Source organism: Leptodactylus fuscus, chromosome 1, assembly GCF_031893055.1.
Source record: "Leptodactylus fuscus isolate aLepFus1 chromosome 1, aLepFus1.hap2, whole genome shotgun sequence".
Lineage (NCBI taxonomy): Eukaryota > Metazoa > Chordata > Amphibia > Anura > Leptodactylidae > Leptodactylus > Leptodactylus fuscus.
The window spans coordinates 291,124,703-291,142,312 of NC_134265.1; the positions used below are offsets into that span (position 1 = coordinate 291,124,703).

Sequence of the window (17,610 nt, forward strand, 5' to 3'; positions counted from 1 at the left end):
ATACACTACATCGGTAAAGCAACATATCATACAAGAGCTCAGATCTCTATAGAAATATCATTCCTTTAAAGAGGACCTTTCACCATATCTGGGCACATGCAGTGTTATATACTGGTGGAAAGCTGACAGTGCGCTGAATTCAGCGCACTGTCGGCTTTCCCGATCTGTGCCCGGTGTAAAGAGCTTACGGCCCGGTACCGTAGTGCTCTATGGTCAGAAGGGCGTTTCTGACCATTAGCCAGAGACGTCCTTCTGCCTCGCGGCGCCAATCGCGCTGTACTATGGAGCGGGGAGGAACGCCCCCTCCCTCTGCTCACACAGCTCGTCCATAGACGAGTATTATCAGGAGGGGGCGACCTGTTCGGGTGACTAATGAGGCTCCCCGGCCTGTCACTGCTATATATTAGTATTGCGGCTGGGTCTATGACCAGCCGTAATACTAATACACAGAATGTCCCATAGACGGCAATACAGTTGTATTGCCGTCTATGGGACTTGCAATCAAGTGACCGCAGGTTCAAGCCCCCCGGGGGGGAATAAAATAGTAAAAAAAAAAAAAAAAAGCTTTAAAAATATATAATAAAAATATGAAATAAATAAAAGTTATAAATCACCTCCTGTCCCTAGAATATATATATAAAAGTAGAAATTCATATATCATAAACCACCGGGTTTTTTTTCAATAAAAGGTGATCTAAGCAATAGATATTCCCCAAAATGGTATAACTAAAAAGTACTTCTGGCCCCGCAAAAAAAAACACTCTATGCATCCCCGTACAGCTGCAGGGTCACCTGTCAATGTGGCCTTGCAGCTGTTGCAAAACTACTACTCCCATATATTAAATATTTTACCAGTTTTTGCTTCAAAATTTTTTTTCCCTATTTTCCTCCTCTAAAACCTAGGTGCGTCTTATAGTCTGAAAAATACGGTATATCTTATGCACAGGATAAGTCATTAGTATCTGATCTGTGGGAGACTGACAACCAAGTATTTCATAGAAATCTAGTAATAGGCACAGAGTTGCTGCACCCCGGCTCCACCGCTATACATTGGACAGGGCTGCAGGTCTGCACCTATTACTTGAATAAGAGGAGGCTGTTCTTGAACCAGGTCACCTATAAAAGTGATGTCACTGGCACAGGGTAGAGGCAGCAGTGCTCTGCAGATAGGTCAGGTCATTGATATATAAGGATAAGTTAATATAGAAAACCCAGAGCCTACCTGTCTGAAGAGGAGTCCTCTGAAGAGCTTTCTTCACCACCATCAGCCTGTATCTTAACAATAGATGGAGGGCACTCATTTACTTGGTTACCCGGCTCATATTCACCCATCGTATGGTTTTTGAAATGTAAGCCTTCTAGTTGCTCCGCTACCTCCATATCTTCCAGAGGTGGCAATTCACAAGGCGAGGGTTGAATCGTGACAGTCTTTCTATCCTCTTCAGGGACTTGAGATGTTGGGGTCAAAATCTGAACTCCAACATTGTCATTAGCAGAAACTCCTTCATTGGATCCATCATGATCGTGTTCTGAGATAGTTTGTATGATATTATCATTACATACAGGTAAAGGTGTTTTGTCAGGACTATGTGACACCACTAGAGAGTTTACTTCATCTTCTCCTCCGGGAAGGTTATTGTTGTTTTGCGTTACATCTGTAGTTTCTTCTGGTAAAGCCATATCCTGCTGAGTTTCCATGGTATTCTATAATCCACAATGATAAGTACAGTTAATACACAGGTTACAGTAATTGAACAAGTAACTAAAACCATTGAAAAATATCAGTGTTTTAGGAATGTAAGCTTTTAACCGGGAAAAAAAGATAACCACACAAAGTGCAACACTGCCTTCCAAGGCTTAAATGTAATCTCCTATTCACAGGACCCCATCCAACTTGTATGAATGGAGCGCCAGCGGAGAATCCTCAGTCATTCTAACCAACTCTACAGGATGCAGGTCACGCTACATTTTTACCAAAAGAGTGAAAAAAGCTCCTTATTTTTGAGGAAAATTTTTAGCCACGGTGAAGTAGGAAGTTCAAAGTAACGGAGACAGTGTTAATATACCTACCGTATATACTAGAGTATAAGCCGACCCAAATATAAGCCGAGGCCCCTAATTTTACCACAAAAAACTGGGAAAACTTATTGACTCGAGCATAAGCCTAGGGGGGAAATGCAGCAGCTACTGGAAAATTTCACTAATTAAAATGGTCAGAGTTTTTGGGTGCAGTAGATGCTGGGGAAGGGGAGGGGGTGTTTTGGTTGTCTGTCTGCCCCTTCCCTGAGCCTGAGGACTGGTGTTTTTTCCCCACTTGGAATTCAGTCTGGTTGAATATACGGTATCTGCAGTGCTCCTATTAACCCCTTTCCGACAGAACAGGAGCACTGGAGATACTCTATATTCAGTAAACCGGGCACTGTCAGACACAGGGATACCTAATGTGTATGTGTTTCACAGTCATTTTCTACTTTTACATGCATTCTAGGGAAAGGAGAGATTTTGAAGTTTTATTTATTTATTTTTCACTATTTTATGGGAGATTCTATACATTACTATTGCGGCTGGTCATTTGCTTGTCTCGAGTATAAGCCGAGGGGGGCTTTTACAGCACAAAAACTGTGCTAAAAAACTCGGCTTATACTCGAGTATATACAGTAATACATATATAAAATTTGAGAGATCCCTATTTCGCCATTGCTATAACTGGCCACGTATAAATAGCAAATTTAGGGTTTCATTTTTAGTGTTCAGTTCGGCAGGATCATAGGGAGACCAAATGTATCTAGGTTTTGTCAACCCCTTAAGGACCAGGCCATTTTTTGGTTTCGCATTTTCGTTTTTCCCTCCTCACATTTCAAGAGCCATAACTTTTTCATTTTTCAGTTCACAGAGTCACATGATGGCTTATTGTTTGCGGGACAAATTGTACTTTGTAATGGCACCATTCAATATGCTGTGCAATGTACTGGGAAGCTGGAAAAAAATTCAGAATGAGGTGCAATTGGAGAAAAAATGCATTTGCGCCATTTTCTTATGGGTTTAATTTTTACAGCGTTCACTGTTTGGTACAAATGACATGTTACCTGTGTTCTACGTGTCAGTACGAACGCGGTGATACCAAATTTATATAGTATTTGAAATGTTTTGATACTTTTAAAAAAAATGATAAACTTTGCAAAATAGAAAAAAAAATTTGTGTCATGTTCTAACACCTGTAACTTTTTCATATTTCCATGTGTGGAGCTGGTTGTGGTGTCTTTTTATGCGGGACAAGATGACGTTTCTATTGATACCATTTGGGGAAAGATCTGATGGTTTGATCACTTTTTATAGAAGGCAAAGTGTTGAAAAAAACGCTTTTTGGCTGTTTTTATTTTTTTTGCCGCTACGCTGTTCACAGTACGGGATAAATGTTTTAATATTCTAATAGTTCGGGCATTTTGGAGCGCGTGGATACCTAATATGTTTATGTTTAATGTTCTTTAATTACTTTTATAGCTGATCTAGGGAAAGGGGGGTGATTTGAACTTTTATATTTTTTTTAATTTTTTTAATACTTTTAAAAACTTTTTTTTTTCTTCTGTTACATTTATGATCAGACCCCTTAGGTACCTTGAAACCTAGGGGGTCTGATCGCTCATACTATTCACTGCAATACTACAGTATTGCAGTGAATAGGAAAATCGCAGCACTTCTATTAGACGATGCCTCTGGCATCGTCTAATAGATCTTGTGCAGAGACAAGCCTGGAGGCCTTCAATAGGCTTCCGGCTGTCATAGCAACCGATCACCGCCCTCATGTGACGTTCAGGAGGGCGGCGATCGGGGAAACATGGCGGCGCCCATGCCGCCGGTGCCGTTTACACACTGCGGTCACGTTTGACCGCAGTGTGTAAAGGGTTAACAGCAGCAATCAGCTCGGGCACCGACCGCTGCTGTTATTGGCAGGTCCTGTCTGTATGATACAGCCGGCATCTGCCGTGTATGGAGCGAGCTCAGCGTGTGAGCTCGCTCCATACATCCCCATGCGACCCATGACGTACAGTTATGTCAAGGGTCGCTAAGGGGTTAATACCTTTACAAAAGTCCAAACTTTTGAAAATGCCAAAAAAAAAAAAAAAACGTTTTAACTGCCATTTTCTGACACCTGATTTCTTTCCCTCCTTTTTAAGGCCACACTGGTTGCTTAGCTTGAACCAGTGATCATTAATTCACTTGTCCTATAGTTTGCCATACAATTGTATTGTAGACTATGGCAGTAACACTGGAAAAGCTTTGAGGCCTGCCACAGGTAAGCCATAAAAGTTGTTTTTCTATGATAAATCTGGGAGCTGATAAGTGTAAAAGTAGGAGGAATATGTCTGCAGGGGTCAGGACACTAATCATCATCATTAGCCACAGTTTTTCTGCAATGTAAACCAGTGGAGACCTGTTAGTAATGGTGTCTGCTTCACCTCTGAGTGGTCAGTAAATTTAAAATGCCAACGCCTGCTGTAAAAGTACCACAGGGGCTAGCAATGGGCTGACTACAGCATCTGGCATTGGCAAAGAACATTTTAACAAATGCTGTATTTATTTATTAAACATCAGCACGCAGCAGCTCTGCTCCCTGCTATGACAATGATATCCCAAGCAAGGGACAGAGCTGCTGCACCCTGAAGCTTAGGTATTCAAGCGCTGGCTACAGACTCATGCGTATCATTAAAGGGGTATTCCCATCTACATAATCATATCTAGATTTGTTGATAATTAAAAGTTAAACATTTTTTGCAAATATAAGTAATTGAAAATTCTGCAAAGTTTTAAAGATTTTCTCTAACTTTCTTAGTGGTGACGGTCTGTTATCTTGATCGGCTGCTAATGGTTACGACCACTAATACAGAACCTTTCTATGGTCTGGGACTTGTCAGGAACCCAGCTATGATCTTCTTATTGTAGGTGGGTTATCAGGCAGAGACACGACATGTATCAGGAGATATCCCGGCCACAATAAGGAAATCATGGCTGATTCTCTGACCTTAGGAAGTTCCTACATTCATGGTCGTATCCACTGGCAACCGATCAAGACAAGAGACTATGACCACAAGATATTTAGAGAGAAGCTTTAAAACTCTGCAAAATGTTTAATTACTTATATTTGCAAAAATGTTTAACTTTTAATTATCTACAAATTTAAAAATAATTATGTACATGGGAATACTCCTTTAATGAGGTTGGTCAGGATATATTAGTTCAGGGCAGGAGACCAGGGAAGGTGAAACCTAAAAGAAAGAATAAAAAAAAAAAAAAAAAAAAAAAAAAAAAACAATACTCTCCTGCCTCTGTCCAGGGACAGTGGAGTATAATAAATTGTTCTTCGCCTATATTTATAAGTTTGTATGTTTTATCCTTTTGTCATCAAAATTTTTTCTTATCTACAACAGATCTGAATGGAAATCTAATCTGTATTTAAAAAAAAAAAAAAAAAAAAAAAAAAAGCGGTTATCTTAGGAGACCTGTGGACCCCATAGACTATATTGGGGTCCATGTGGTTTCCGCATGAAAAATGCAGAGAGAAAAGTTCTGCTTTTAGGACTTTTCTCCGCATTTTTCATGCAGAGAGGGGAACAGAATGGCCCGAACGCAGCTGTGAACCGGGGCCTAGATATTAAAGGGGCTCTATCAGCAAAATTATGCTAATAGAGCCCCACATATGCGTGAATAGCCTTTAAAAAGGCTATTCAGGCACCATAAATGTTATATTAAACCCCCGTCCCGTTTTTAAATAAAAGCATTAAAACATATATGCAAATCTTACCGAACATGCACCATGGGCGGGGATGCACGATGCAATGTCAGCTTCCCTCCAGAGCGCTACTGCGCAAGCTCACTCGCCATTTTACTTAATGGCAGTTCGCGAGTGAGCCAGCGGAGTAGCGCTCCGGAGGGAAGTGCTACTACGCAGGTGCGGGATTTTAAGAGAAGAAGCCGGAAGAAGACACGGAACCAGAGGGCGTGACTACAAGAAGACAGAAGAGGCAGGCGAGCCTGAAGCTGACATCGCATCGTGCATCCCCGCCCATGGTGCATGTTCGGTAAGATTTGAATATATGTTTTAATGCTTTTATTTAAAAACGGGACGGGGGTTTAATATAACATTTACGGTGACTGAATAGCCTTTTTAAAGGCTATTCACGTATATGTGGGGGTCTATTAGCATAATTTTGCTGATAGAGCCCCTTTAATGGCATAGCCTAAGAACAGGTCATTATAGATTATAAAAAAAATAAACATCATATACATCATACAGACACACAGGTGGTATTGTTAAAGAGAACCTTTCATGGTTTGGGGCACAGGCAGTTCTATATACTGCTGGAAAGTCAACAGTGCGCTGAGTTCAGCACACTGTCAGCTTTCCCGATCTGTGCCCCTGGTAAAGAGCTTTCGGTCCCAGTACAGTAGCGCTTTATAGTCAGAAGGGCGTTCCTGACAGTCTGTCAGGAACGTCCTTCTTCAAAGCAGCGCCTATTGCGCTGTACAGTGTGAGCGGGGAGGAACGCCCTCTTCTCACAGTGCTCGTCCATAGACGAGTATTATCAAGAGGGGAGGGGGCGTTTCTCCCCGCTCACACTGTACAGCGCTATAGGCGCTGCTTTGAAGAAGGACGTACCTGACAGACTGTCAGGAACGCCCTTCTGACCGTAAAGAGCTACGGTACCGGGACCGAAAGCTCTTTACCCGGGGCACAGATCGGGAAAGCCGACAGTGCAATGAATTCAGCGCACGGTTGGCTTTCCAGCAGTATATAGAACTGCCTGTGCCCCAAACCATGAAAGTTCCTCTTTATGTGCTATGAAATATGTTGATCTATAAAGTTAGTATTATATATTAAAACTCCCTTTAAAAATATAGAAAATACATACTTAGCACTATTGCAACTGTAGTGATATTCACTGCAATGACTGGATCTCGGAAGGCAAAAATACTGACTGTATTAAAATGTGGTGTTCTAAACTGTAAAACTACACTTATTAGGTATTGCTGCATTCATACTGAGGAACAGAATAAAGCTCATTTGTATCTATCAAGTACACAAAAAAAGACACTTTTCCAACATAGAGACGGCCGTATGCAGATGAAAACCCGCCTGTACAAAAACACCAATGATCACAAGATACTGTGGCTGTCCATATAAGATGCAGGATTGTCATGCAAACAATAACTGATCCAGATGTTTATAGTATAGCGACTGTACAGTGCTCCATATGGCAACAGTTTGACTTTAAAGGGGCATTCCCATCTTATTTAATTTCCACAGGGTAGGCCATGAATTTCTGTTAAAGGGGTCTCCAAACCATTCAACTAACTGGTGAGGTGGTCACTAAATCAAAATGAAGAATAAATCAGCAGCTACTTGGTTCTCTACATTCACTTCTACTTGAGTGAGTCAAGCAGGCATATTCAGTCATTTCATCACGTCCCACAGAGGTACATGGAGGAAGGACTTAAAAGGTGTCTTGCCAAGAACATAACTATATATAAAATTAGGCAGTAAAACATTTTGCAAATGTAATTAAAAAAAAGTTTTAAAGATTTTACTCATCTTATGCCCTATTCACACCTGTGTTCAGGTTTCCACTCGGGGATTCTGCTTGGGAACGACCCAAACGGAAACCTAAACGCATTAAAAAACGGTTACCTGGAAACCACATGGACCCCATAGGCTATATTGCAAGCAGCACTTTTCTCTCTGCATGATTCATGCGAAAACCACACAGACCCCATTATAGTCTATGGGGTCCATGTGGTTTTTAATGCGTATAGGTTTCCATTCGTGGGGTCCATAAGCGTGGGCCTTAGTAGTAATTGACTGAGAATTTCTATGGTTAACCACTTGTCAGAAATCCAGATATCTTTTTTTGTGGCCAGGTTATCAGGCAGGGACCGTACATACATGAAATAGGCAACCTGGTCACATCAGCCAAACCATAGACAGTTCTTGCATTTCTTAGTCATAGCCATTGGCAACCAATCAAGCTAGTAAACTGTTAACATGAAGATGATAAGAGAAAATTTCTAAAATCCTGCAAAACCAAGTCAATTAAATTTGCAAAAATATTTACTTTTATTAGTCTAGAAGTGGTTATATCCATGGGAAAAACAATTTAAAGCCACAGCCCCATGGGATAGAAATGCTGCGGAAAAAAAATCACAGTATTTCAGGCTCCGTTCCTACGGAGTAACGCGCCACTCATTTAGACACGTAAACACGTGTCAGAGTGAGGCGCTTCAAAACAGATACCATTGACTTTAATGGGTGCCGCCTTACGCATGCTACACATTGAAATCAATGGGAGGCTTTATAACCTGTGTAGCGCGTGTAAGCCGGCACCCATTGAAGTCAATGGTATCTGTTTTGAAGCGCCTCGCTCTGACACGTGTTTACGTATCTAAATGAGCAGCGCGTTACTCTGTGAGATTGGAGCCTTACAGTAAGGGCAAAGTGGAAGGGATTCTAGCAAATCCCATGTTCACTTTCCAGTAAAAAGAGAGGTGTGGACAAGCCGCGATTTGGAAAACCAGCGCGGTTTTGGAAATCGCAGCATGTCAATTATACCTACGGAAACGTCAGCGGTATCCCCATAGGTATAATTGTAACAGAAACTCTGCAAACTTTCTATCTACAATGCTATAGGAAGAACCGTGAAGCGTTGCCGCCGCAGTTTTTCCTGCAGTGGGACGTCTCATGGGGCCTTAGCCTAAAGGGTTGTCCACACCCTAAAAAAGTTGGATACTAACAACCTATCTACACGATAGACCCTCACTATCAGACTGATGCAGGGTTCTGACATCTGGAAGCCATATACCACTATTCACATGAACGGGAGCAAAGTTGCAGCTCCTAGTGCCATGGCTAGAGTATACAGAACTTCATACTGGTTTCTGGCCATACACTACAGCAGTAAGCGCCAGGAGCTTCAGCGTTACTCCCATTCACCTGAACAGGAGAAGAGCTGGGTCTGCCCATATACCTGGTATTCTGCTTCCAGCGCCCAAAGCAGCTAGTTGGACCCCAAGCGATCTGAAACGCACGACCCATCCTGTGGACTGAACCAGGTACAGCTCCACCTGAATAGAGCGGGCAGGCAGGTACACCCACTTTAAAGTCTTCCAATGGTTGTGACTGTTAGACCACTGCAAGTTTTCAGAGCAGAAATGTCTTATGCTATAGTAAGTGTAGAGGAAGAGATGGGCTGGTCTCCTTACCACCACAGTACAGTGTGCCATCACCGTGTGACAAGAACCATGATGTTCATGGCGTTCAGTGCCCTTCTAGCCCTGGTATTAGAGGCATCCCTGCTGTGACTGGCACACTGCCCCCCTCAGTAATATGCAGGAAAGTCGTCTCACAAATCACTAGAGATATGGCGAGAGAATCCCCACCTCTATAGCCGCACAGGTGGCACAGCACAGAGAGGGCTCTACCAACAAGACACAACCTATAGCCGACATAAACATGGAGCCCGATAACGGGGCAGTGTTACACATCAGCCACCACCTACCGCACACTCACCAGGCAGCACTCACTCCTCCAACATAGCAGCAGCAGCAACAAATTCTGTGACAAGACGCGTGCACTACACGTTGTCCGGCTTTGCGTTCCAAGCCTCGTTGTGAGCTACACTCCTTCGTGCTCTGTGATTGGTTGATATGTTCGGCGCACGATACCATCCTTCCTTCTCATTGGGGCTCCCTCCTGTTGATCCGTTGTTAAAACAAGCCTGCAGGAACTTCGAATGACGTCACCGTAAGTCGTAAGGAACTCCCATCTTCATGGCTGGTGGTCACGTGACACTACGAAGTAACAACATCGTGCAGCAGAGCTATGTACTGTAATTGGCTTCTTTTATGTTTCTGATGGTTCAGATTTCACCACATCCACCATGTTATAGGAAAAACGGTGTGGACAAACTGAATTTCAGTATACAAAACTGGGTGGCACACTCCTCAATCACACAAAACCGGTGGTGGGTATGAAGTATTATTTATTAAACAGATAACACGTTAGGGGTTTTGTGTCTAGAGAACGCACCCCTTCGTCAGGTGTATTTAAAAAACCGAAAAGAATATAGAAATGTATGTGTATAAGGGCTTGTTCACATCTGCGCCCAGGAGTCCATTCTGCAGGTTTCCGTTTCCTGCATAAAACAGAGCAGGAGACGGAAACCTGCAGGAGTCTTTCTCACCCATTCATTTGAATGGGTGAGAAAGCTGTGCGGCAGTGAGCGTTTTGCGCTCTCCGCTGCGAAACTGGGTTTTTTAATCCGGACATCGGAGTCGGACATGCAGCACTCTGTGTCTGGATTAAAAAATCCGGTTTCGCGGCGGAGAGCATAAAACGCTCACCGCCGCTCTGCCATGCAGAAGACGGAAAGCACAGAACGGAGACCAGAACGCAGGTGTGAACCTAGCGTAAGATGTACAACTTGTAGTTATGCCTATTATGATCCAATGTTGTACATCATATACACATACTTATCTGTATTTTTTGCTTTTGACGTTTTTTACATAGATCTGACAAAGGGGTGTGTTCTCTAGACGCAAAACCCCGAAACGCATTATCTGTTTAATAAGTAATACTTCATATACATACATCACCGGTTCCGTGTGATTGAGGCGTGTGCCACCTACTTTTGTATACTGAAATTCATTTTGCCCACACCGTTGTTCATCCACCAACATCATACGGCCGTGCTTGCCAGTCGGAAAATGTTAGAGTTAAGTCCTCCATCTTTGAATTTTGGCAGCCATCTTGTAATCTTTCACATATAAACTGTATAAGTATGTATTTTTCTGCTTAAGTCAAGGAGGCCCTTTGTTAGACTTTAAGAAATGTGATAATGAACGTTAATGCAGAGGTTGCTAATCATTATCTCTCAAGGACCTCATTTTGAGAAGATGCAGCTGACTTTGTATATCTCTTATCTCCTTTACATGATGTATGGACACATAACCAACAAAAGTATTAATCTTATAGTATCTGGGCATTCTGTCATATTTTATGGTATATGAAGGTCACTTAGAGTTTATAGACACAGGGTCTATGGAACATGTCATCTTATCTCTTTTGCCATGATATATACATATAGACAGTCTGGGATGTTAGCTCACACATAAGTATTTTGAATCCTTCTTTGTTTCATGGGAAAGTCCATCCCAGTTTGGAAAATTATAATGAGATGCAGATCATATCAGGCCTCAGCCAATAGCCATGTGCCAGGCTTGTCTTATATCTCTATAACCAATCATATGGTATACTAATTAGAATAGCCAAGCCAGCTCTTTGTCTGTAATATATTTAAACTACCTTTTTCTTATAATAAAATCAGAACTCTTTTGATACACTATCATCTTGTGTCTTTAATCAGTTCTCCAGGCTTAAAGTAAATGGCTGCAGTCCATCTAGGCCTGTTAATTAATTATCTAATTTGGAACTCTGCAACATACTCTTATGAGGACACTTTAATGTCCCCAACAAATCCATGGTCTTTCCCCAGGACTTTGGGATGTGTGGGTTCTGGAGGGTCAGATTGGAAATTCTCAAGGTCTCTGAATACAACAGCCTTCCAAGGAACGCATCCAACCTTGTGTGTTTTTTCTCCTCCCATCATTCATGTTATAGGAAAGTGTTCTTAAAGGGGCTCTATCATTTGGAAAAGTCATTTTTAACTAAGCACATCCTTGCATAGCCTTTAGAAAGGCTATTCCACACATACCTATTGTATGTAAATCGCCTCAGTAGTTTTTGAATGAGCGTGTTGTTATTCATATGTTAATTAGCTTCCAAGTGGTACAGGAAGTTTTCATCCTCTGCACCCTCTGCTATTCATCCTCTGCACCCTCTGCTATTCTCTCCTATGTGTGGGTGTGCGTGGAAACAGTAGCAACAGCCTCTGCTGTACATACACATAGGAGAGAATAGCAGAGGGTGCACGATGAGACTTCTGGGGTACACGGTGGAAGCTAATTAGCATATCAATAAAAACGGGCTCATTCAAAAACTACTGAGATGATTTATATATAAAAAGGTATTTGTGGAATAGCCATTCTAAAGGCTATGCAAGTATGTGCTTAGTTAAAAATGACTTTTCCCAATGATAGAGCCCCTTTAAAGGGGTAGTCTTGGATAGAAGATAATTTAATACTAAACTAAACAGCCCCCCAACTTCTAACTAACTTACTTTATCAAAAATGTATATTTACCCATATCGCTAGAGAAGTCATGTGACTGCGCCAAGCAAATCTTCTGATTTCCGTTTCCCTTTTTCCAGAAACGTAACGTCAATGATACTATCCCTTTGCCCACCCCATCATACTTACCTGTCTTCATGTCCTGATCTTCTGGGCACGAAGATCTACAGATGGCTCTATTGCGCAGGCGCAGCAGATAAGAAGAACCGAACAGGTAACTATGATGGAGCAGAGGTGAGTTAGGTAAGGCTAGTAGTCCACGCACTAGCTAGGGAAACGAGGGGGTTTGGGCGAGAGAGGGGTATCTGAGTGAAGAGCAATGCATCATGGTGGTTGTAGGGTAAGAGAGTAGGAAGCTACCCATGTAGACAAATGCAGAGGATTCCAGGAGCTCCCAGAGAAACCCAGAAATCACTCAAAACACTTCTAAAAGTATATGGTTGTACTTATTAATCCACTAAGGGCTCGTTCACATCTGCGTCCCGGCCTCCATTCTGCAAGTTTCATTTAATTTGAATGGGTTTGAAAAGTGTGCGGCCGTAATTAGCACAGATTATATTAGCACTCATGTTAAAGGGGCTCTATCAGCAAAATGATGCTAATAGAGCTCCACATATGCGTGAATAGCCTTTAAAAAGGCTATTCAGGCACCGTAAGTGTTATATTAAACAACCCCCCCGTTTTAAAATAAAACCCTAAAACAGAATGTGATCAACTTACCCATCGTGCACGGTGGGCGGGCATTCAGGGTATGCCGTCTTCTTCAGCCACGCCTCCTCTTCCTGCGATGTCCTCGGGTCCCGTCTTACTCGCGAACTGACATTGATAAAAAATGGTGTGGGCGCATGCGCAGTAGCATGCTGCTTTTACTATGTCTACTGCGCATGCGCCTACGCCATTTTTTTATGAATGTCAGTTCGCGAGTAAGACGGGACCCGAGGACATCGCAGGAAGAGGAGGCGTGGCTGAAGAAGACGGCAGACCCTCAATGCCCTCCCACTGTGGGTAAGCTGATCACATTCTGTTTTAGGGTTTTATTTTAAAACGGGTGGGGGTGGGGTAGTTTAATATAACATTTACGGTGCCTGAATAGCCTTCTTAAAGGCTATTCACGCATATGTGGGGCTCTACCAGCATGATTTTGCTGATAGAGCCCCTTTAAGTTATGAGTTGTGACCCTTTCATAATCTGCTGCAGCAACATACTGTATGATTGTTGGTACTTGGTTATCCCTGTGTCATATTTCTCTAATGACAAAAATCTTTTCCTCAATAAAAAATTAAATTAAAACAAAAACAAACCATTTCTTTGCTTGGGGTTATTCATATGTTTTGTATATCTTTTTGAAGTGTAAAATTTTAATTAGTAAAAAAAATTCTGAATGTATTGCAATTAGAAAAAAATGTTTTTCCAATGCCTTTTCATTTGGTTTTGTTTTCTTCTGTGATAACTTCATGTTGCAGAAATTTAACTAAATGGTTTAAAAAAAATAAAAAACAATATGTTGTTAAAGGGATCCTATCATTCAAACGCCTTTTTTTCTCACACGTCGGAATAGCCTTAAGAAAGGCTAATCTTGTCCTACCTTTAGATGTCTTCTCCGCGCTGCCGTTCACTTGAAATCCCGTTTTTGTTGGTATGCAAATTAATTCTCTCGCAGCACTGGGGGCGAGCCCCAATGCTCAAACAGAACTGGGGGTGTCCCCAATGCTGCCAAAGAACTCTCCAGTGCTGCCTCTACAATACTGTGTAAGCGGCCATTTTCTTGTCTCCGATGGGCATGCGCAGTCGGCTTTGTCCTAGGCCCGAGGCCTAGAAGTTTGAAGCCAACCCCCGGAAGAAGACACGAAGAAGACCCATTCCTGAAGAAGATAGAGGCGTCGCTGGAGAGTTCTCTGGCAGCATTGTGGACGCCCCCCGTGCTGTTTGAATGCTGGGGCCCACCCCCAGTGCTGCAAGAGAACTCATTTGCATACCGACAAAAAACAGGATTTCATGCGAACGGCGCGGAGAAGACAACGAAAGGTAGGAGAGGAATAGCCTTTCTTAAGGCTATTCCTACGTGTTAGAGTTTTGTCCCAGTTGAGTTTAAATGATAGGATTCCTTTAAAATTAAAAAATCCCATTGATAGACTCTATATAAGCAAATTCAACATCAACCTTATGGGTGAGATCCACCAAAGCACAACTAGAATAGTGAACTTATGTTGTGGATGTACAGTATTATAGGCTTTATAGAGCACTGAACAAAATATATAAACCTCCTGTAAATGTGGTACTTTTGTGGACAGGTATTATTGACCTTATTTATGTATTACTAACTCAAAGATTATTGGATCATGGCCTTTCATTGCTATTGCAGTCATTTTCTATATAAGCAAAGTAGAGCTGAACAGCTGTGCAGTTATAGGCTTAGTTCACACAGTGGAAACCCTTTCCACCATGTGGCTTTTTCGCGGCATCCTGCTCCTGATTAGGCCTAGATAAATGGGCCTAATCAGGTGGGAGTCTCGAGCCAAGGTTGGCACAGCCACGGAATCCACATGAAGATAGGACATGTCACATTTTTTTCTGCTAGCTGAAAAAAATCACTAGCAGAAAAAAACTGCAAGTGACTCCCATTGAAATGAATTGGAGGCATTTTTGTAGACGAATTTTGAGGCAGATTCCGCATAAAAATCCACCTTCAAAAAACGCCAAGTGAACATACCCATATAGTACTGTTTATACAGTTACTATAACTCTTATTTCTATAGAGAGATATTGTTTACTAGATGACAAGCAATTTTGAAACAGAGTCTTTATTTTACTTCATCCTTAATATTAGGATTGATGGAAATATTGATAACCTTATCAATTCATACATGACAAATCTGATCATTTGTCAGGACAATGTAATGCTCAAAGGATCAAAGTATTTTACAATTTTTTTTTATCTCAACCATGTTATTTTCCGAGGTCAGATCTGATTGGAAAATATAGCACGCTTATTTGTACTGTTAAATTGTTTATGTTTTTTTCAGGTCAATAGATTTTATCTTTTTGTGGTGTTCATTGAAGGGAACACATCAGTCATGTAAGTCAAATAGAATATCTGATTATAGAGAAATGAAAAGTCAAAATCTGGATGCCCTATGTATTAGTATTTTACAATTTAAAGGGATTCTATCATTAAAATCCCATTTTTTCTCAATCACACATAGGAATAGCCTTAAGAAAGGCTATTCTTCTCCTACCTTTAGATGTCTTCTCCGCGCCGCCATTCGGTAGAAATCCCGGTTTTCGTCTGTAGGCAAATGAGTTCTCTTGCAGCACTGGGGGTGGTCCCCAATGCTCAAACAACACAGGGGTCATCCCTAGTGCTGCAAGAGAACTCTCCAGCACCGCCTCCATCTTTTTCAGGAACGACCTCTCCCTGCATCTTCTTCCATCCTGGGTTTCAATCTTCTAGACATGAGCAGTTGGCAGAGCCGACTGCGCATGACTACAAGATTGAAACCCAGGACGGAAGAAAACGCAGGGAGAGGCCGTTCCAAAAGAAGATGGAGGCGGCGCTGGATATTTCTGTTGCAGCATTGGGGATTTCTACCAAACGGCGCCACAGAGAAGACATCTAAAGGTAGGAGAAGAATAGAGAATCTTAAGGCTATTCCTATGTGTGATCGAGAAAAAAAATGTGATTTTAATGATAAGATCCCTTTAAAGAGGACATATCAGCACTTCCACTAACTTCAACTGTTTGCTTCCTTCAGCAGACACCACCCTGCTGACTTTGGTGCAGTTAGAATTTTTTCTCTAGCACCCACTGTTCCTGAGTAATTGATTCTGTTATTCAGCTGTTATTCAGCTGGGAGGGCTTGAGCTGGAGCAGACAGCCTAGGACTGCCATTTAACAATAGAAAGGCGAATTAGCATATTTGGTGTGGAAACTAACAAAAATGATTGCTCAGGAATGGTGGGAGCTAGAGAGCAAATTCCAACTGTGCCAGAGTCAATGAAGAAGAGCCTAATAAACAATGTGAAGTTAGTATTGGTTGAGGTGGTGAAAGGTTTTTGTAGCACTGTAAAAGATTGCCGTTTATTTTCTAACAGCATAAAACTTGTCTAGAAAGATGTACCTAACAGATTGGTGAAACTATTGACCATAGACTATTATAGACATGTTTTCTACTCTCATTTTGCAAGTTGAATATCAATAAAGTATTGTATTTTCTTTTGTACTTTAGAGGAAAAAGCATAATTGTTATTAGGCTGATGATTTTCCTAAGATTAGAAGCTGTAGCGTTCATTGAAGTGAGCACATCAATCATGTAAGTCATACAGAATATCAGATTATAGAAAATCAAATCTTGCGCTGCAAAGTCAAAACCATTCTCAGCATCCCATGTATTGGTATATCATATTTTACATTGAAAGGCTCTTGTAGATTATGGTATTAAAGATTATTTTAAGCAAATTTAACTCTTCTTTAGAAATATGTTAGAGATATTAAACATTGTCGGAATTATTGGCGGTAAACTTCGCATGTTTCCTGTTCTTTTGCCAAGATCAATAAATTATTGTATTTTTTTGTGCTTTAGAAGCAAGCAAAGGTTAATCCATATTTAAATTGTCAATTTTCTTACAATTGGAAACTTCTTCCCCATATTTTAGTTTTTAATACTTTTGGGGAAAACGTACATTTGTGCAGCTTTCTTACCACTTCGTTTTATAGCATTCACTCTACAGCCAAAATATCATGTCACCTGGATTCTAGGTTTCAGTATGATTCTGGGGAAATCCAAATTTAAATAGTTTTATTTACATCTTAACCCCTTAACAAAAATCCAAAACGCCAAATCCCAAATTATTTTTTTTTCTGAAAAGGGCTCTATCATCAAAATTATTCCTTATGAGCCCCATATACCATATGCCTGAATAAATAGGCTATTCAGGCACCACTAATGGTATTTTAAAAGTCCCCCCCACCGTTTCAAACTAAGACCATAAAAACATATATGCAAATTATACTTACTGTGCGCGGTGGGTGGTTCGGGAACTGGTGGACGTCATCTTCGGTCCCGCCTTCCTCTGGTGTCTTCTTCCAGCAACGTCTTCCTTGGCTCTGTCTTTCATGCCTTCATCTTCTGTTCTTCCGGCGGATTGTGTTTAAATCCCGCACGTGCACTGTAGCGCTTCCTCCGGAGCGCTACTGCGCATGCTCCGGCGCCATTTTTGTCGTAGTTCTAAGGGAAACTGAGCATACTGAGCATGCTCACTATGCTCAGTTCCCCTTAGAACCACGCAAGCGTACTGCACATGCGCAGTACGGTCGCGAACTTCCATTGACAAAAATGGCGCCAGAGCATGCGCAGTAGCGGGATTTAAATGCGC

At 41.6% G+C, this 17,610-nt stretch overlaps 1 protein-coding gene across 1 annotated transcript in view; it reads right to left on the bottom strand.

The window, feature by feature from the left end:
* The window catches only part of NAF1 (nuclear assembly factor 1 ribonucleoprotein), a 43,643-nt gene extending 33,999 nt beyond the window's left edge, over nucleotides 1–9,644 (bottom strand). Inside the window, exons 1-2 of the mRNA XM_075265721.1 lie at nucleotides 9,560–9,644; nucleotides 1,223–1,704 (exon numbers count right to left, since the gene is read on the bottom strand). Coding sequence (XP_075121822.1) covers nucleotides 1,223–1,698 — 476 coding nt within the window. The 5' untranslated portion in view covers nucleotides 1,699–1,704; nucleotides 9,560–9,644. The remainder of the gene's footprint in view (nucleotides 1–1,222; nucleotides 1,705–9,559) is intronic.
* Between the last annotated feature and the right edge of the window lie 7,966 nt (nucleotides 9,645–17,610).